This window comes from Dermacentor andersoni, chromosome 4 (assembly GCF_023375885.2).
Source record: "Dermacentor andersoni chromosome 4, qqDerAnde1_hic_scaffold, whole genome shotgun sequence".
Lineage (NCBI taxonomy): Eukaryota > Metazoa > Arthropoda > Arachnida > Ixodida > Ixodidae > Dermacentor > Dermacentor andersoni.
Window position 1 is genome coordinate 10,584,295 of NC_092817.1, and position 17,520 is coordinate 10,601,814.

Consider the following 17,520-nt stretch of genomic DNA (forward strand, 5'->3'; position numbering starts at 1 on the left):
ACTTTGTGCCTGTATGGTCATGTTTGCATGTTCGTGTTTGCTATTTTCACGACAATATTTTCACGGCGATCATGCTACCTTGGGCACGACAGCAGCCGAAAAAAATGTTTTTGTTCATGTTTGGTTAAAGTACACATTGTGTCAAACATCGTAAAGGTCGTCAGCAAATAGAACGGAAGACACATCAACCGCTACCCATAAGCTCGTGTGGGAGACTAACAAAAGCACCCTGAGCTGTTTAGCTTATAAGGGCACTTGCATTTGCTTAGCTTGCTTCAAATGACGTATACTGTATACTCTTGCATGTCAAGGTGTGTACATGACTTGATGGCTTTTTATCACATTGCTAATGTGCAAAGATACGTTTTACGGGTTGCACAGCAGCATGAAGCATGGCCTAGCCTTTGCTGTACTTGCCCATCTTCACTGTCCCTGTGCTCATTCACCTATACGCCTCGTGCACCACCTGTAGAGGCGCCACTGATAGCCATGTAGCGGTCACTTCCAACAGTACGCGCGGGAGCAGTAGCAGACGACAACCCTTTGCAGCAAGGTTGGCTGAAGTTCGCGGCTGCGATTTCTCCTTTGTTCGGGTGCCAGGCTACTTCTTCTGCGGTGACAGCTGTAGCGAAGACAGTGACCTCTGTGGGAGCGGGTATGAACACGATGTTACCGGTGTTCGGGACAACTTGGTCCACATACGTGCCAGGTGCGTCCCGCAACCAAAGGCCATGAACCCCATTTACATGAAGTGGAGCTCATGCTAACAAGCCAATAAATTTTGTTGAGTAATGCGATCTCTCGATCGTTTATTTTTTTTTTAATTCTACCCTTGCCGTTACGCTGCTTCTGTACCTCAATAATAAGCACCCGTCGTTAGTGCAGACTTATATCAAACAAATCTGCACGGTGCGATATCTGCATATTCCGTTGGGATTTTTCTGCAATGAATACATGTGACATCGCCGTATAAGTGCAGTCGAAGTCGCCTCAAGAAGAGTAATTGCGAATTTATTGATGGAAACGCGCACACTAGTCAACAAAGTCATCAAATGCACGGGTTAAAAAAAGCGCGTGTTAGTGCTGTACCGCCGATGCAATTCTGCTGCATACGTCAATGAACTCCCATTCCCGCTGCAGCTTTTGCAATTTTAAATTCCTCAAAGGAGTTGCTTGGAAACGTGCAAAGCTAAAGTCTGACTAACTTCTTAGTACTTTTTTTTTATATTACTAGAGAGAGGTGCCACGTGATATATTTAAAGGCGTAGCAGCGCCAGTCAAGGTAGATTAGCGCTGGCTGCAAGGCCGGGTTTAGTCCTCTGCAGCGTAAGCTTAATAAGAAAGAATTCAGTTTAGTACAAGATTCACATGCAAGAATGGACTACGTTGTGAAACAAACAAATCACTCAGCGTGTTAAGTCTGCTCAGGCAGCATCGAGGTGTGATGACCTACCAAACATGACGTGAACTTTTCTGCGAAAAATGGAACGAAAATACCACATGCAGCAAATATTACCAATTCTTCCGCTGAACTACCTATTTTCTAAACACATTTCCTCCCCCAAAAACACAATATCTAAGATGCCCTCGGGTGAAAAGGATAAAGATGTTAAAGAAGCACTTCCTTGGTATCATTCCGGTAAGACCAAGCGTGATTTATACCCTTTACGAACGAGGCAGAGTGAGAACCTCACAGCTCAAAAGAATCAACAAGAGTTATGCATGGAGCAACTACCGTAAAAACCGGACTATAGATCGGACCGGAATATAGGTCGATCCTCCAACTAACGAATTCTAAAAATGAAAAAAAAAAATCTTTTTCAATGGCAAAAGTACCGAAAAACACCCTTACCTTGAAACAAATGCGACTCAGCTGGTTGCACAATGGTGGCAGTATTTATTTAAACGCTGCTCGCATGTGCACCTGGCGAAGTTTTTGACAGTATCGCACGACCACTGACCCGCGTGCTTGACAGCACCTTATTAGCGGCATTGAGCGGTGAAACAAACGAGATACGCGCATGTGTACACATGCGCTTACTTTTGCTATTTTGCTGCTCCATGCCATGATGATAAGGTGCTGACAAACATGCGGGCTGATGGCCGGGTGTACAGTACACAGAAGGGCACGAAGTGCACAAGCGCTACTCCGAATCAGAGCAAAGCCTTTGATCACAGTTGTCCGAACTAGAGTCGGATGACGAGTGCTTCTCACTGCCAAGTCCAAAGGCGCGCGCGATCTCTACCGCTTTCAAATGGATGCATTCGGCAGTCACAGGCAGCGACCTTACACGCAGTTCCCGGATGAACTCCACAACCTTGTCTTCCATTTCTGCGGTCTGCTGCGATCCGCCCACAAAATGACGTTTTCTTTTGGTTGCTGCAAGTTGTAATACATTGCTTTTGCCTCCGCCACTACTGAATGCTCTTTTCGGATACTCCAAATTCGCGCTGTGCCGCCAGGTTGCCATGGGCTTCCGCGTACTCAATCGCCTTTTTCTTGAAGGCGATGGTGAATTGACGTCGACTTCCGCTCATTTTGAAACAAAATGTGAAAAAGCAGCCTTTAGCCAATATAACTTTGTGACAATGGAAACACAAAATGCCGGTGCCACAATGTCGCCACGCCGCGCTGCTGCTGATGGCGAAGGCGGCTGTTTACTTCATCCGCCCATTGTTGCAAGACTTCCGTAGTTTTTCCGCCAATGTCCGGTATACAAGACGAGGGTCGACTTTTCACAATGGTTTTTTGAAAAATAGTTCAACCTATAGTATTCCGGTTTTTACGGTAGCAACAGTTAAACATGTGCGAAGCCACGCATAAAATAAATTTAAAACCATGTAGTGCGCGACAGCTGGTGCGAGGATCTACCGGGCCACATAAAACCAACAATTTCAGTTCTTGCAAACTTCAGTAGCTTTAACGTACAACACAATGCGCTCATGCAGTCGTGATGCCTAGCTAGCGCAATGCGGTATAAGAAGCGTAAAACAATATAAGCGGCAAATGGCATTCCAAACTTTAGCGAAATGCCTTTAAACCGCATGCTGCACTGCAGACGAACTTCGTAGCTTACGCATCTAACTATGATCGAGTGGAAAAAACCGGTGAGACAAAGGAAAGGATGAGAACAAGAAATTTCCCGCCGAAGCAACGATCCATTTTTGCTACCGTTGATCCCGCTGATGAGGCTTTGCGGGGAATGATTAGAACTGTATTGCTGGCATGTTTTCGCCGGTTTTTGAGCTCCTCACCTTGCAACAATTCTTCTTCGACATTCCTTGAAACTTTGGTCACCCCACACATGCGAAGGGTGTTGCCTACTTTGCTCTGAAAATGTGAATAAGACAGAGAAGCGCTAAGTGACACAACAAACTACGGCACGCGGCTGGCTACTATCCTGTGATTTCTGCGCAAGGCCGCCACCAGTGGCGCGTCAATCGGCACACACTATGCGTATACTACAGTGGTTGATGACTGCACTGGTGTCCTACTTGGCACAGCCATTGACCTTTATAACAAAAGGGAGGAAAGAAATGAAAATCTTTCGTTATATGCTTATGGAGCTCTTAAAATGGGCTGCTGTTATCAACCCCCTCCCGATTTTTTCCCATCCAATGTGAACATAGTTTGACCTTGAATACTTATTGCCTTCCTTGTTGCAAAAAGTTAAGTGTGACGTAAAAAAAAGGGGCAGTTTAGAATTAGCACTTGTGGTGCAGTGTTGTATTATTCAGCATTTTGTCAGGTGTGCATTTTTTAATAATTAACATCATGTAAGAAAGAGATCCGCCTCAAAAAATAAAAGTAAGGAGCTTAATCGCTAAAATGCACAGGAAATTATTGCATTAGCGAGCCATTGTACGGTTTCACAACCAGTCATTATTGAAATGTTTACAACTCCTTTTTTCTCCTGACATATACTTAAAATTGAAGCATGCTCATGTTGAAAAAGCTCATATGACTACAATATTATAGTGTTCTCTTAGAACGAGAAAACTACAAGACATTTACAATTCCAGCTTCTGTGTTAGTCTGTAGGTGATACCTCTCAAAAGAGACAAAAGGTATTCTGTGTTACGTGTAATGCCTGTCTCCTTGCAGAACCTATGGAGCCTGCTGGCCACCTGGGCATTTTCGCAGGACAACGCTATCCAAAGCCATCAGCTGCATTTGCAGTCTCGGTGGAAAGAGTGGCTGTTGACTTGCACACGCTAAGACCAGACGACATTCAAAAGGTAATTTAGCTACTTGCACTTGCATGTGCTTGTTTTGATGCCTTTCACAGACAAGAGCCTGTATATTGTCAGATGCCCTGTCCAAGTCTTTGCAGTTGTCTATGATGTCATAGTCTTACATTTACTGCAACTGTGTATCATATCTGCTGACAATGACCTCTAAATATCCAACACAATGAGCATGTAGCATTGGTGCGCTTGTGGGTCTATGTTACCATGGCGACCTTAGTACCTTTAGTGCCTCAGTGATTGAAAGCCCTCATAGTTTCAGATTGTAGGTTTTGCATGGCCTTCTCCAACAGTGCATAAGCCATATGTAGGGCTGTCCGAATATTCGATATTTTCGAATATTCGATCGAATGTTATGCTATGTGGTATTCGCTTCGAGTTGAATTTGAGTATTCAGAACTTTCAAATTATTCGGAACCAATAAATATCAATTTGAAAACGTACAATCGGCAGTTCGGGTTTCAGTGAGCAAGTCACATTGCCATTCACATGGCTCATAGCCAGAATGAGTCAAAAACGAAGCCACCACAGGGCGACCATGCCGTCGACCATTTTTAACATGAAAGTGTGTTATGGCGGGGTCCGCACTTGACTTCCTGTAACGGATGTGGTGTCGGCACCAAGGAGTATAATAGCTGGCTGGTTGCAGCACTGTGGAAGCTACACGAATTCTGAGCCAATAGGAAGGCTAAATGCCCTTTGAGATGTGCTCATCCGCGCCGCGTCATCTGCTCAGCGTCTGCTTGGCATGTGACTGCAGGGCTTCGCTTTACCTGTACGCTTTCCCTGCAGTTACCTTGCAGCCTCCTTAGCAAGTAGTACGGGCCAATGCCCTTGCAATTGTTCACCTGCACCACAGTGTCTGCTCAGTGTCTACTTGGCGTTTGCTGAGAGCAGCATTCCGGGCAAGTTGGTAATCCATTGCTTAAATGATATTGCGCGACATAAAAACGACACGGACGTGAAAGAAGACGACACGCCAAGCGCAAACTTTCAACTAAGTTTATTGTGCCACTGCGTCATTTTATACATGGCAGGTAACGTAGATCGCGCATGCGCTTACAAGGAAATGAAGTGCGAAGTCATGTAACATGGTTACGTGTCATGTGACGCCGCGTCCAAGTAACTTAATTCTTTTTCTGTGAGAGCCAGAGACGGGAAGCTAACACACGCATCACCCAATTTCGCGATCATCTGCGCTTCAGATATCTCACGGATGAGCTGCGTTCTGCCACGAGAAACAATCGTGCATTGATCCTCAAGAGGCTTGCACCCATGATCGCGACAGTGGATCGCCAAGAAACCACCTGAGCTGTTTTTACATTGTTGCTGTGTTCGCGGAGCCGATCATTGAGGCAACGCCCAGTTTGTCCGATATATTTCTTCCCACATGAAATCGGGAGGTTGTACACCACCCGGTGTACATAGTCGACAAACTTTTTTCGGTGATGCTTTCTGCACCTATCGGAAGGGACGGCATTTGGATCAGTCAGCCTGCAAAGCTTGCCGAGCTTGTCGGGAGCAGAAAAAACAACTCTTACATTCGCCCTTTGGGCAATCTTTTTCAAGTTGTGGGATATCCCGTGCATGTATGGTATGACACTTACTTTAGGGCGTGAGCCAGGAGGGGCATCGGCAACTGACTTCTGCGTACTGGATCGCGCTTCTCTTAAGATGCGTTCCGCGACAGACACTAGCACCACCCTAGGATATCCAGCCAAGGACAACCGTAAAGTTTGCGCTGCTAAGCTTACGTCCACAACATGACAGCAAGACTTGCTAAGGGCATTCTTGAAGCACAAACTGATAATGGCCCGCTTAACAAGCTTAGAATGTGCGGACGTATACGGCAGAAGTGGTTTGTTGGCTCGCGGCTCATACGACCAACACATGTGGCTGTCCTGAAAGTTCAGGCGAAGATCAAGAAAACAAGGTCTCTTCGTTTTCTTGATGTTTAGACTGTCTCCCTGGTACTTCCATAAAAGTTTCAGAGCGATATCTTGAGAACATTTTATTCAATTTTATTGAGCAGAATTTTTCTCCCTCTTACTTTCTGGAGAGCCTGGGGAACTTAAAAAATGTGATAGAAGTCTTGTTAAGTATTGACTGCATAGCTAAATGCATGCTGAAGGTTGTGACATTCGTGCATTTTTTTTTTCGCAACAGATTTTTTGGAGTGCCATATGTTATGTTACCTTCACATCAAGCACACTTTCAGGGTAGACGAATAGCCATATCGTAAACTTACAAAGGGTCAAGATAAGAAAGCGAGAATGTCACGACCTGCACTGCAGCCCAAGGAATGTGACAAAAAAAAAAATGGAGTCAAAATATGTTAAACTGTAACAAAGAAATCAGCTCCAGAAACTGAGCAAAAAGGCAGAAAAACAGTTTTGAGAAAACGGCGCTCAAAGTTTCACCTTCTCTTCAGTTCTCTAAAAGGCACCAAATTTGTAGTCTTTGGGGTGTTTTGTGATGTGGGGCTTCTTGTACTTGTGGCCTCTGGTCTGGTGTGCTTTCACCCCCCCCCCCCCCCTTTTCTTTTCTTTTTATAGGGCATTCTTCGGTGCTGCTGCTCTACCAAGAGCATGGTGCCTAGGTTTCAAACCAAGTGACGTGCAGAACTCTGTGTGGGCATGAATATAGTTCCAGTGTACATTCAGGCAGCCTGTACCCGCAGGCTGCCCGATTGATAGCAATCTCCAGTACAATCAGTGAGAGAGAGAGAGAGTGAACTTTAATGAGCACCAGCAGTTCAGTCGGCTGGGCCTAGGCCTCCCACGATGGGACGTCGAGGTCTTGCCTCTTCGCCGCTTCGTAGGCCTGCTGGGTCGCCCAGAGTTGGTCGTCGAGATGGGAGCTGCGCAGGGCGGCGTGCCATCTCGACGAGAGGGTCACGGGATTAAGGTCTTGGTATTGTTGTTTGCACTCCCGTAGCATGTGGGGGAGTGTTGCCGATTCAGTTTTACAGACCTTACAATCAGTGAGGCTTTTTTTTTTTTGGTAGAACTGACCGTGTTACTGAATGAAGGCTGTGAGTGTCAGCAGCCTCCCAAGTCATCTTTACTTGACAATGGCTGTAGAACTTAGGATCAGAGAGCCAGTGATAGATAAGCAGCTGCTAGGTGCTTTCCAGTATTGTACTTTTGTATGATGCCTCGATCACTTCTGCAGCCAGGTGTCTGTGTCAGCCCAAGGGGCCTAGTAAACAGAGCTCATGATGAGGCTCTCTTTATGAAGGGGTGGTATGACAGATATTGCTGCAAGCTTTCGTGACAATAGAGTGAACGCGCAATATGCTTGGTTGCAGATCCGAGATGAAGACGCGCGAAATGCCTAGCCGCAGATACAAGGAGCCGACGCGCGATGTGCTTAGTCGCGCAGTTCGAAGTGCCGACACGTGAAGTACCTACACGCAATCCGAGGTGCCAATGCGTGAAATGCCTAGTCGCGGGCTCGAGGAGTCGACCCTCAATGCGCTTATTCGCACAGTCCGAGGTACCGACGCGCGAAATCCCTAGTCGCGGGCTCGAGGAGTCGACCCTCGATGCGCTTATTCGCGCAGTCCGAGGTGCCGATGCACAATATGCTTAGGTGAGGGTCCGAGAGGTCCGCGCGCGATGTGCATGATCGCCGAGTCGGAGGCTCCCTATGCGCGAAATGTTTAGCCGTGTGCCCAAGGATTGCATGCGCGATGTGCTTCGTCACGAATTCCGAAACACCGAGTGCTGAAAGGCTTAGCCACATGTCCGAGGATTCCGCGTGTGAATCTTGGTCGCAAAGTCTGCGTAGCCAATGCTCGGAATGCTTAGCCGCTAGTCTGAAACGTCCACAAGCGTAGGGATCGGCCACGCTACTGTGATGTCTGCGTAGCGCCCGTTTTGACACGTCGAGATTACAGCAAGTGGAGACGTCCAGACTCGTGAGGTGCAAAGAGCCGAGCAGACGACGCAAGCGCCGGACCAATGGTGAAACGCGCTGAAGTCACGTGGCGGGCGCGGCCAATCGCAGACTCCGGCACAACCTTCAATCATTTGCTTTTTGTGCGCTTGTTTCTGTATGGAGGAGATCGCTGAAGCGGCAGATTTGAAGACGGAAAAACGCGTTTTCTAACAAGACCAAGAGGGCGACGCTCGGTCGCGCCGTTCCGGAGATATTGTGACTTGAAAAACAGTGTTCTTTCTTGATTTCCGCGAGATTTTGCGCCACCTTGGCTGATAAAACGAATTTTTTAGAGCACTTCTAAGAGGTTTACAGTGATGATATTTGGGTATCAGATTGAAAAAGGGTTATAGAAACTGAAAAATTGATTTTCAAAAAATCGACTTTTTGGCAATTTTTCGCGATACGAAAGTTGCGTCCCCCCTTAAACAATGCAGTACAAGATAAAAAAGCACATGGCTGGGGCAACAAAACTAAATTATCAATTCAGTGCAGGCTGTCCTTCTTAATTCCTGCTTCTCTTTTAGTCTTCCTTGCTTAGCTCGCATTCCTGCCATCCCCCGAGCACTCCCGATGCAAAGGTGGTGAGACACAAAAAGCACCCCGCAGCAAATGCCGTTTCGCACCTCGGCTGCCTGCTTTTGGATCGGTGATTAGAGTACACTGACCACTGCTCGGTCCTCGCCCATGCCCAGCGCATCGCCAATTGTGTGCCACGAAGGGTGCGGCTCAGTGGCACCTGCCGCAGATGAGCCGAATGTCTTGATCGCGCCCTCCTTCACGGTGACGAGCGATGCCCTACAACCACCAAGCTCTGTCAACGCCTCTGCTGTTGCGACCTCTTTGTCGTTTTGATTGATGGTCTCTTCCTCACCCTCTGCAATCTGCCAGCAGTCCATACCCCGTATTGCTGCAGCATGCGGCAACTCGCCCAGCCTCTGCCGCGCCTTGCACTTCGCTGCCTCTCTCGGCCTGCGATGGCACAATTTGCCTGCCCGGCAGCTGACGTTTTTCGTGACCAGCCTCTGACCATCGTTACCCACCACACTGCCTGATTCTCAAAGCACTGGCCTCGTTCATTTCGAAGGCCCCGGCAGCCAAGGGCTTAGGCACGAGGGAGGATACGTCTGGTCACAAACCTGAGCAAGGCTCACTGCGGAGGGATGAGGTTTCTCAGTGGTGACAGTCGAGCCCGGCAGGCCCTCTGAGATGCGAATGCTCTCGACACGGTCCTCCTTCGCGTGCAACAGCACAATTTCCCTCTCCAACACGAGGACACACCAGGAAGATCATGCCCGATCGCCCTCATTGGCCTCTCATTGTCGCAACTCTCGCGCTTTCTTGCGCTCGCGGCTATCCACCTCTTCCTCAGAGCGTATCTCATGCAAAAACTCCCGGAGGGCTGGGCCCAACAGCCACGATGCGCTCCAATTCATCTATAAGCACATCGGCCATCCCATGGCCTTCTTCCACCTCGGCGGTATGCGTCTGCTCCGCCCGCTATGCCTCGTGGTCATGGGAGATTGCGCCAGCCCACCGAGCTCAGGAACAATAGGGAGATTGCCTCCCTACCACCGTGTAAGCGGCGCTGCAGCTGCGGTGGCAATGGCGGCCATGTCGAGAGGGACGTGGGCATGCACTTTGTGACAGTAACCTATCTGCCATTACTATCTGCCATTACTCGCTCAAAGCCGTCGCTCGCGTGGAGTTCGGCTTGCAGACGACGAGTGAACGCGACAGCCATCGCCTCACTTGTAGCGTTGTCGCTGTCGCATGCAAGATCACTTGTAAGGGGTTTATACTTGTACATACTACACATACGTACATACTTGTACATACTACATGTACGAGCCGATTGCGAAGAGCCGGCCTCTCCAAGAAGCAAAAAATGCTGGTGCTTGCACTGCTTTCCACGCGAACGAAGGCGAAGTGTTAGCATCTCCTTGTGTTGGAAATGTTCTTTGGCGAATATGTTTTTTGTTAAGCTGCATTCAGCGTTCCAGTGAATACGTTTCCGAGCAAACAACTCTAGTGTTATGTTCCTGCATGCCTCCTCGTAGAATGTAAGCGGTGATGCGATCTTCAGCATTTGTGCGCTGCCCCAAAGCTGTCGGCAATCTACACAGACGGTTTAAACGCGGGAAAAGTTTACCGGCTGTTGTAGCACGGTGTAGTATAGAACCTTCATCAGCGCACCATCCGCACGCTACTCGTAACCGGCGAATTCCATCGGCTACGTGAGATGGTCGGTTTCTTATGTGTGCGAGAGAAGGGGGAGTGCAGCGTCTTGGCGTGAGCAGGCTTTCCAACACATGCAAACTTTACGCTTGCACTGCGTTATGGTAGCTGCATGCAGGCTGTTTCACAACACACGTGCGAATAGAAAATTCGCGGCGCTTGGCGATGAAACCTGCGTCAAGGGTGGGCGATAAACATGCACCTTCCGTTCAGCGTGCTAACTATTTTTTTTTTAGGAGAACCCAAAGCACACATTATTGATAAACTCCGGTAGTAATCGTCATGGAAGTGGTTAGAGCACAACACTTGTTCTTGAGCGCTTGAAGTTGTTTCGCTTCACAGCAGCCTCCGACTTAGCTGAAAGCTTCTTGTCTTGCAGGAACTAATGGAACATCGGAACATCATCACGGCCGCTGGTGTTTGTGCAAGCGTAGGCTGCACAAAACGCCGGCATGATCGGCCTACAAGTTCAATTGATGCTGCGCACGTCAACTACCACTCCTATATACACACAAATAAAGAAATGTAGGGTCGAGCGAAGCAGATTAGGACGGCACGCACGCAGAAATAAGCCCTGTCAGGCACGGTCGCGGAGGCTGCGAAGGAGCGGAACACCAATGTTGACGTCACTACGCCGCCGTTTCCGGTCTCCGCTTGCATCGTCAACGTCAGCAGCAGCGCGCGGTGCTCAACAGGGGGCGGAGCTACAGCGCAATTTTAACCGACGATTGCGTCGCTCCTAAGTGAAAAATCCCCCCCAAAATTTTACCTTCATGGTTTATAAGGTTCCTGCATCTGTATATGAGCGTCTTATTGAATTCGACAGACTCTTCAGCTTCCCTTTAAATAAATGTTGAACTTTCTTTTCTGCATGAAAATATCTATAACAGCACTGGAAATAAACTTGCCGTCTGCAAGTTGGGTGCCCGCCTCCTTCTTTCTTTTTCACCTTCTGGCTCTTAATTCAAGGTTTTATGCAAAGACCACAGCGATTCAATTCGAGCCAAAAAAATTGTATTTATATTAGCCTAATTATAGCACATGCTGCCACATTTTTTTCATCAAAATGTGCGTTATTCACAGTGCTGCCATTTGAACTATTCGATTTGAAATTGTTCGACCAGATTACTATTTCCTTCGAATTCTATTTGAATTTAAAATTTACTATTTGTCCATCCCTAGCCATGAGTCCTTGTGGCCTTGCAAGCTGCTATTTTAGGCATGTATTGTAGCATCTGGTAATCTAGTATATTGGGTGTATAATTCCGACTGACTTGAAGCATTTTTATGTGCACTCAGTACTTGGTTGCCCCTGGCAACGGTTCTCCTCACTTGGCTATTTCTGCTCTCCATCTCTTTCCACATGCTTCTTTCTAGCAGGCTGTGTTTAAGCAATGCTGTTTGTGTAGTCATCAGAAACTTCTGTGTTCCCTGTTGGCAGATTGTAAGGAAAAAAAACGGGGAAGGGAAATATATGTTTATACAAGGTTATGGAAGTCTCAAGACTCCACAGGCATATGTCCTCTAAATAATTCACTGCCTTCCATCAGCAATGGCTTTCATTCAAAATTTTTAAGATCCCCTTTCTGTCTTGCTTGGTTGCAGAAGAATGTGGCAGCCATGTTGGAAGTCCAGCTGACACATTCGTGCCATTCACTGGAAGAAGGCAGCCCCATCTTTGCACCGAGTCCAGGCGTGGACTGCTTGCATGATCAGGATGCCCTGATTACGAGACTCCTCACTGAAATGGGTGAGTGCCCTGTTGCCGTCTGTTCTTCTGGCCAAACTTTCGTTCGCTCTGTGCCAAGTCCTAACAGCAGTTGGGCAGAGCTGCTCTGAAGCATCTGCCTGATTGTCCAAACATAAAAGAATCAGTGCAAAAAATTTGGAGCAAATACCTTGATCCATGACTGAAATATTGTTGCTACAGTGAAATATAGTAATTTGAAGCTTCTTAATTTGAATTGCTGGATAATTCAAGCCATTTAGTCAGGCCCGGCAGAGTTCCATGTATTTGAATAGGGAAAAACTCCCACATATTCAAACTCCTAGAACTGCACAATAGTTTTACTGAACAAAGTTTTTCGCTCTTTTGGTCAGATACGAGCCGAATTCCGATGCATCACTACCAATCGCAACAGCAGATGTACATTGCGAATTCAGCTGTTGAGCATTGCGTGAAATGTTGGCCCACAATGCATGCAACGGCTCTCTGCGTAACCAGTGTAAAGCACCATGTGATCATTGCTTTAGCACACCGTCATCACATGCTGCGCTTTAGTGCATAAGAAAATGAATGCAGTGAAGAATTGAGCAAGTTCCGCATAGTCAACGTGTGGCCAGCATTAAATGTTGTGGCGCCATTTAATAGGCTCGTAGTCTAGAAGCACGTGCAGTTATTCTTCTCTTTGAATTGCAGCTTGAATTAGCCGCACTCACTCAGTGGTCCATAATTTCCAAGACAGCGCTTCTAAAAATGCATGGTAAGGCACTAGCACTCGATGCTATGGTGCAGTCACTGACCAATAATTTGGACAGCTTAGTGTAAGTTTTTCGCATTGCACCGTTCAATTATTTAGACTCCTTCAAGCTTCGCCTACAGGACCACAGGCCAATTTGGCTACTGAGTCGAGCAGAAAAAGGTTTATTTGTTTGATACGTTGCCGGTGCGTCCTTTAAACCTAAAGTAGCAAAACAGATTTGATCCAGTCATAGCCTGCTCTGCCTAACGGCATAGTCAGAACCACAAGATGTAAGGACCTGTAATAACCCTCTGCCCTTTTCCTTATTGTCTACCTGCTTGTCCTCCAGGTCCTGGTCATGCTGACTCTGGAATGATGCGGCAGTTTCACACTATTCTGGGTCTCTGCATTGCCCTCTGGGGTCGTGCACCTGGCTGCAACCCTGACAGTGGTAGGCATTTTGGACTTCAGTTTCACGATTATGACTGTCAATCTGGTATTGCATAACTGAGTGTGAAGCATTGCGACTATGTTCACAAGCCACTGGGATTGTCAGAGCAGCCTAAGCAAAGTAACTGTAATACATGTCGTCGGGCAATGCTGCCAAAAAGAGAACATAATTTGTTGATAAAGTTTAGCGAAGAAACACAGGACAAACGGTCACTGTAGCTGCCATAAATAACTGTGCAAGGGCCAAGGCCCCCATGTCCCCTTCAGTCAGAAATTATGGCGGGCTGTGAATAAATATGTACTTGCCAGCTCCCTAAATTTATTGACTAGTTTACAAATTTGGTCTCAATCTATGATTTTACGAAAGTTGTATAAAGCTTTATGAAAAATAAATTTTCCCTGTGAAAAAGTTTTCATCTGTTTCTGACCCTGCTATGGGGGTCTTCCGAAGGATACCAATGGGCACTTGCTTTTAACCAGGTGAAATCGGCAGCAGTAAAGTCATCGTGATTTAAAAGCAATGTGTTACTGATCAGTCCCTGCTGTTTCAAGTTTTCTGGTACCTTTGCACTGCATCTAAAGTTAAATTAGTCATAAATAATACAGTCGCCGACCGTTTATTTGGACCTCACGGGGACTGTGAAAATGTCTGAATAAACAGGTGTCCGAAAAAGCAGATAAAGAAAAAGAAATGAAATCCTTTATTTCCATGCACTTATTCGGGCTCGGCAGTAGGCTTGAAGAAATCATGAATGTGCCGTTGCATGCTGTTCCGTTTACGTGCAATGAGATAAGCCTGGATCTCGGAGAGGGTCGTACGGTCACTATAGGCGGCTGAAAGCACAGTCACTGCTTGTACACGCTCCGCACGCTCCGCATGCGACGGCAGTGTAGCACATGGTGCGTCATCTTCCGACTCGGAGTCATCATCCGGCGGTGCAGCAGATTTACATTGGAATTTACAAATTTACATTGGAAAATGAGGGACCACAGAAAACCTTCGATTATCCGGGATGTCGAATCAACCGAGTTCGGAGGTTTTACTGTATATCATCATTCCAAAACTGTGACACCATTAGAAATGCTGTTTTGAGAAAATGTGGAAAAACATCTCTCAACATGCTCAGAGTGATTATGGGAAAGCCTAAACCAATCAAGGACAATTCAAAAATAAATACTTTGCATCAACCTGGAGCAAAAGAACGTGAAAATATAGTGACCCAATTTTCGGCTTTAAAGAGCAGTGTTTCCCCCTTAATTGTGCGTGCAGTAGCTTATTGTTGCTGTGATTAGAGACTAAGATGATGCAGTATGTAATGCAAGCGACACAGTCAGCTGTTCATGTTCCATTCCATAATCTGGCATGATATAGTGCACAACACTCAGCCAGGGTTCAGTTTGTCACGTGCATAGAGTGTGCGATTCAGTGGTGGTGATGTGATGTTGTGCCAAGGCCGGAGTATTGGAGGGCAGGAAAGTAGCAGGAGCAGCATGGGAAGTAGAGCGGCTTGGCAGCATAGGTGCTTTAGTACGCTGCCAGGTTGCTCACAAGAGTTTTCAGCTGCCACATCAGGCAGATCACCAGCTATGTTTGTGCACACTCAGATTTTGTCCTAATTAGCACAACATGGTCACTAAATCTTCATTATCAGCTACAGTTAAACCTGGATATAACGAAGTTGACAAAAGCTCGCAATTTTTCGTTACATGCAGGTTTCGTGTGAAGGCTCGTACGAACGATGAATGATGCAGAAACGAAACCAAATAGCTCAAGATATCCGTGAAGGTGAACTCACCCTTCAAGCATTTATTTTACAGTAAAAAAACTGCCTAATTGCCGCTTGCTTCTTCGGCACGAGTGAAGGCACAACACGCCGCTCCAAAGAAGCTAAATCGTGCAGAGCTCCTTCAGCGTCGCGCGAGCCGACGAAACGGCGCGTGACGTCCATTGCGTTCATCACCTCCTTTGCAGTAGGCACGTCACACGGATCTGCCTCACAGGCACCATCATCAGCGCCATCGGGATTTTGCACGCTTTCAGCTACTGCTGCATCAGACATTTCTTCTGTAGCCACGGCGGCGTTGTCGGCAAACAAAAAGTCACTCAGTTCAACGTTGTCAGGTACACCACCGTTAGTACGTAGCTCGTTCCACGCTTCGGCCACATCGGACGGAGTAGAAAGGTCTTCCTCCTCCTCCTCCTCGGCACCAGCCCGTGCGTTTTTGGCTATTCCGGCCTTAAAAAAGCAATTCGCGATAACTTCTGCCCTGACCTCTTGCCAGGAGGCAGCAAGCATCTCGACTGCTTGATAAATGTCGATCTTCATCTCCCGTTCCAGACGGATGTCAAGAAGTATCTTCAGGATTAGTCAGCACTGGTAACAGCATTTAAAACTTAATGATCCCTTTGTCCAGGGATTGTATTAGGGACGTGCAGTTGGCCGGGAAGTAATGCAGTTCGATGTTCGACAGCTGCAGGCCCTCGACGTGGTGCGCCGAGCAATTGTCCAGCAGTAGGCAAACTTGACGGCCTTGCCGCTTGACGTCCTGGTTAAATTCCTTTAACCACTCAGAAAATATTGGCCGAGTCATCCACGCTTTGGAATTCGCCACATACTTCACGGGCATACACTTCGTTCCCTTAAAACGCCTGGGACGGGCACTTTTGCCGACAACTAGCGGGACTCGCTTGTCTGTGCCGTCGAGATTGGCACACAGCAGAATCGTTATGCGGAGCTTGCTCTGCTTTCCGCCGCGGCAGTCATCGCCTTTTAACGCTAGCGTGCGGCCCGGAAGCATTCGATAAAATAGAGCTGTCTCGTCGGCATTGTAGACATCAGCCGCATCGAAGTGACTCAGGATTCCAGGCAGCTTGTCAGCCACCCACGAAGCAGCAGCATCGCTGTCTGCAGAGGCAGATTCGTCGCTGATTACTCTTCCGACGACACCGTGCTGGCTCTTAAATCCCTGCAGCCACCCGTTGCTTGCCTTGAAATCATCATGGCCCAAGATACACGCAAAATCCTTTGCCTTCTGTTGTAAGATCGCGCCACTTATGGGTACATTTCTGGCTCACGTGTCCAAAAACCACGTGACCACTGCCTTGTCCACATCAGTGCATGTGGACAGCTTCAGTCTTTGTTTCTTCGAGCTTGTTCCCGACTCCACCGCGTTTCTGATGCTGTGTTCCGCACTCAAAATCGTTGATAGTGTGCTCGCTGGAATGCTGAAACGAGCGGCAATGTCCTTCTTCTTCTCGCCCGCGGAGACTGCATTTAAAATTGCGAGTTTGTCTTCAAAAGACAGAACTTTTCGTTTTCTGGCAGTAGAACTCATCACGACCAACCGACGACACAGTTGCAGGCGGAGATGCACGACTACACGCCAACAGGCGGGCCTAGCACCTCCAAAACAAGTCAAATAAACCAGTACCAGAGCACAGTTGACACACGCACACGTGCAGAACGCAGGACAACACTCGAAATGGCGAATGCAACGCATCGTCGTACGTCATGGAGTGTGTTCGTCATCGTCCCTCCCCCTCCCTTCCCGCGCCCTGGCAATGAAGGAACCGGCTATCAGCGTTGCTTTTCAAGTGAATTCTTACACATAAGTGTGTCTAAGCCATTGAAACAAATGAAAATCACAAAATAATTCTCCAAGAGAAATCAACTGCTGATACCAATGCCACCTGGTGTCACGCTAGACAAGCAAAGCCTGAAAAGACTGCTACGTTAGGCACAGAGCGGCGCTAGTCGCCACCATCATCATCATCATCGCTAACTTTGCTTGGTCGCGGCAATCCCTGGCGTTCACGTAGCTGCTGGCTCCTTACAGTAATTAATATTCAATAATCTAGAGCATTTCTTCGGCCGAATTTTCCTTAAAAGTGCAAAAAGTAATGACTGATCAGCTTTGTGAGTTCGTTACATCAAGGCTAACCGCCGCAATGCGTTCATTACATCAAGGTCGAAAATACATGGGCTTCAATGGGGGCAGCATTAGGGAATTCAAAAACTTCGTTAAATCCAGGAATTCGTTACATATAGGTTCGTTACATCCAGGTTTAAGTGTATAACCTGGTCAAGTCCATTTATAGAAAAATTTAGTTCTCCAATATGATAGATTTAAGTGCATAAGTTTCTATAGAAAAATGAAGGGGAAATATGATATGTACCTC

At 47.2% G+C, this 17,520-nt stretch overlaps 1 protein-coding gene across 3 annotated transcripts in view; it reads left to right on the forward strand.

Annotated features, from left to right (window-relative positions):
- The window catches only part of Nup98-96 (nuclear pore complex protein Nup98-96), a 264,767-nt gene that overhangs the window by 166,596 nt on the left and 80,651 nt on the right, over positions 1–17,520 (forward strand). For all 3 annotated transcript variants that reach the window (XM_055073379.2, XM_055073380.2, XM_055073381.2), the window contains 3 exons: positions 4,106–4,239; positions 12,034–12,178; positions 13,240–13,341. In XM_055073379.2, coding sequence (XP_054929354.1) covers positions 4,106–4,239; positions 12,034–12,178; positions 13,240–13,341 — 381 coding nt within the window. The remainder of the gene's footprint in view (positions 1–4,105; positions 4,240–12,033; positions 12,179–13,239; positions 13,342–17,520) is intronic.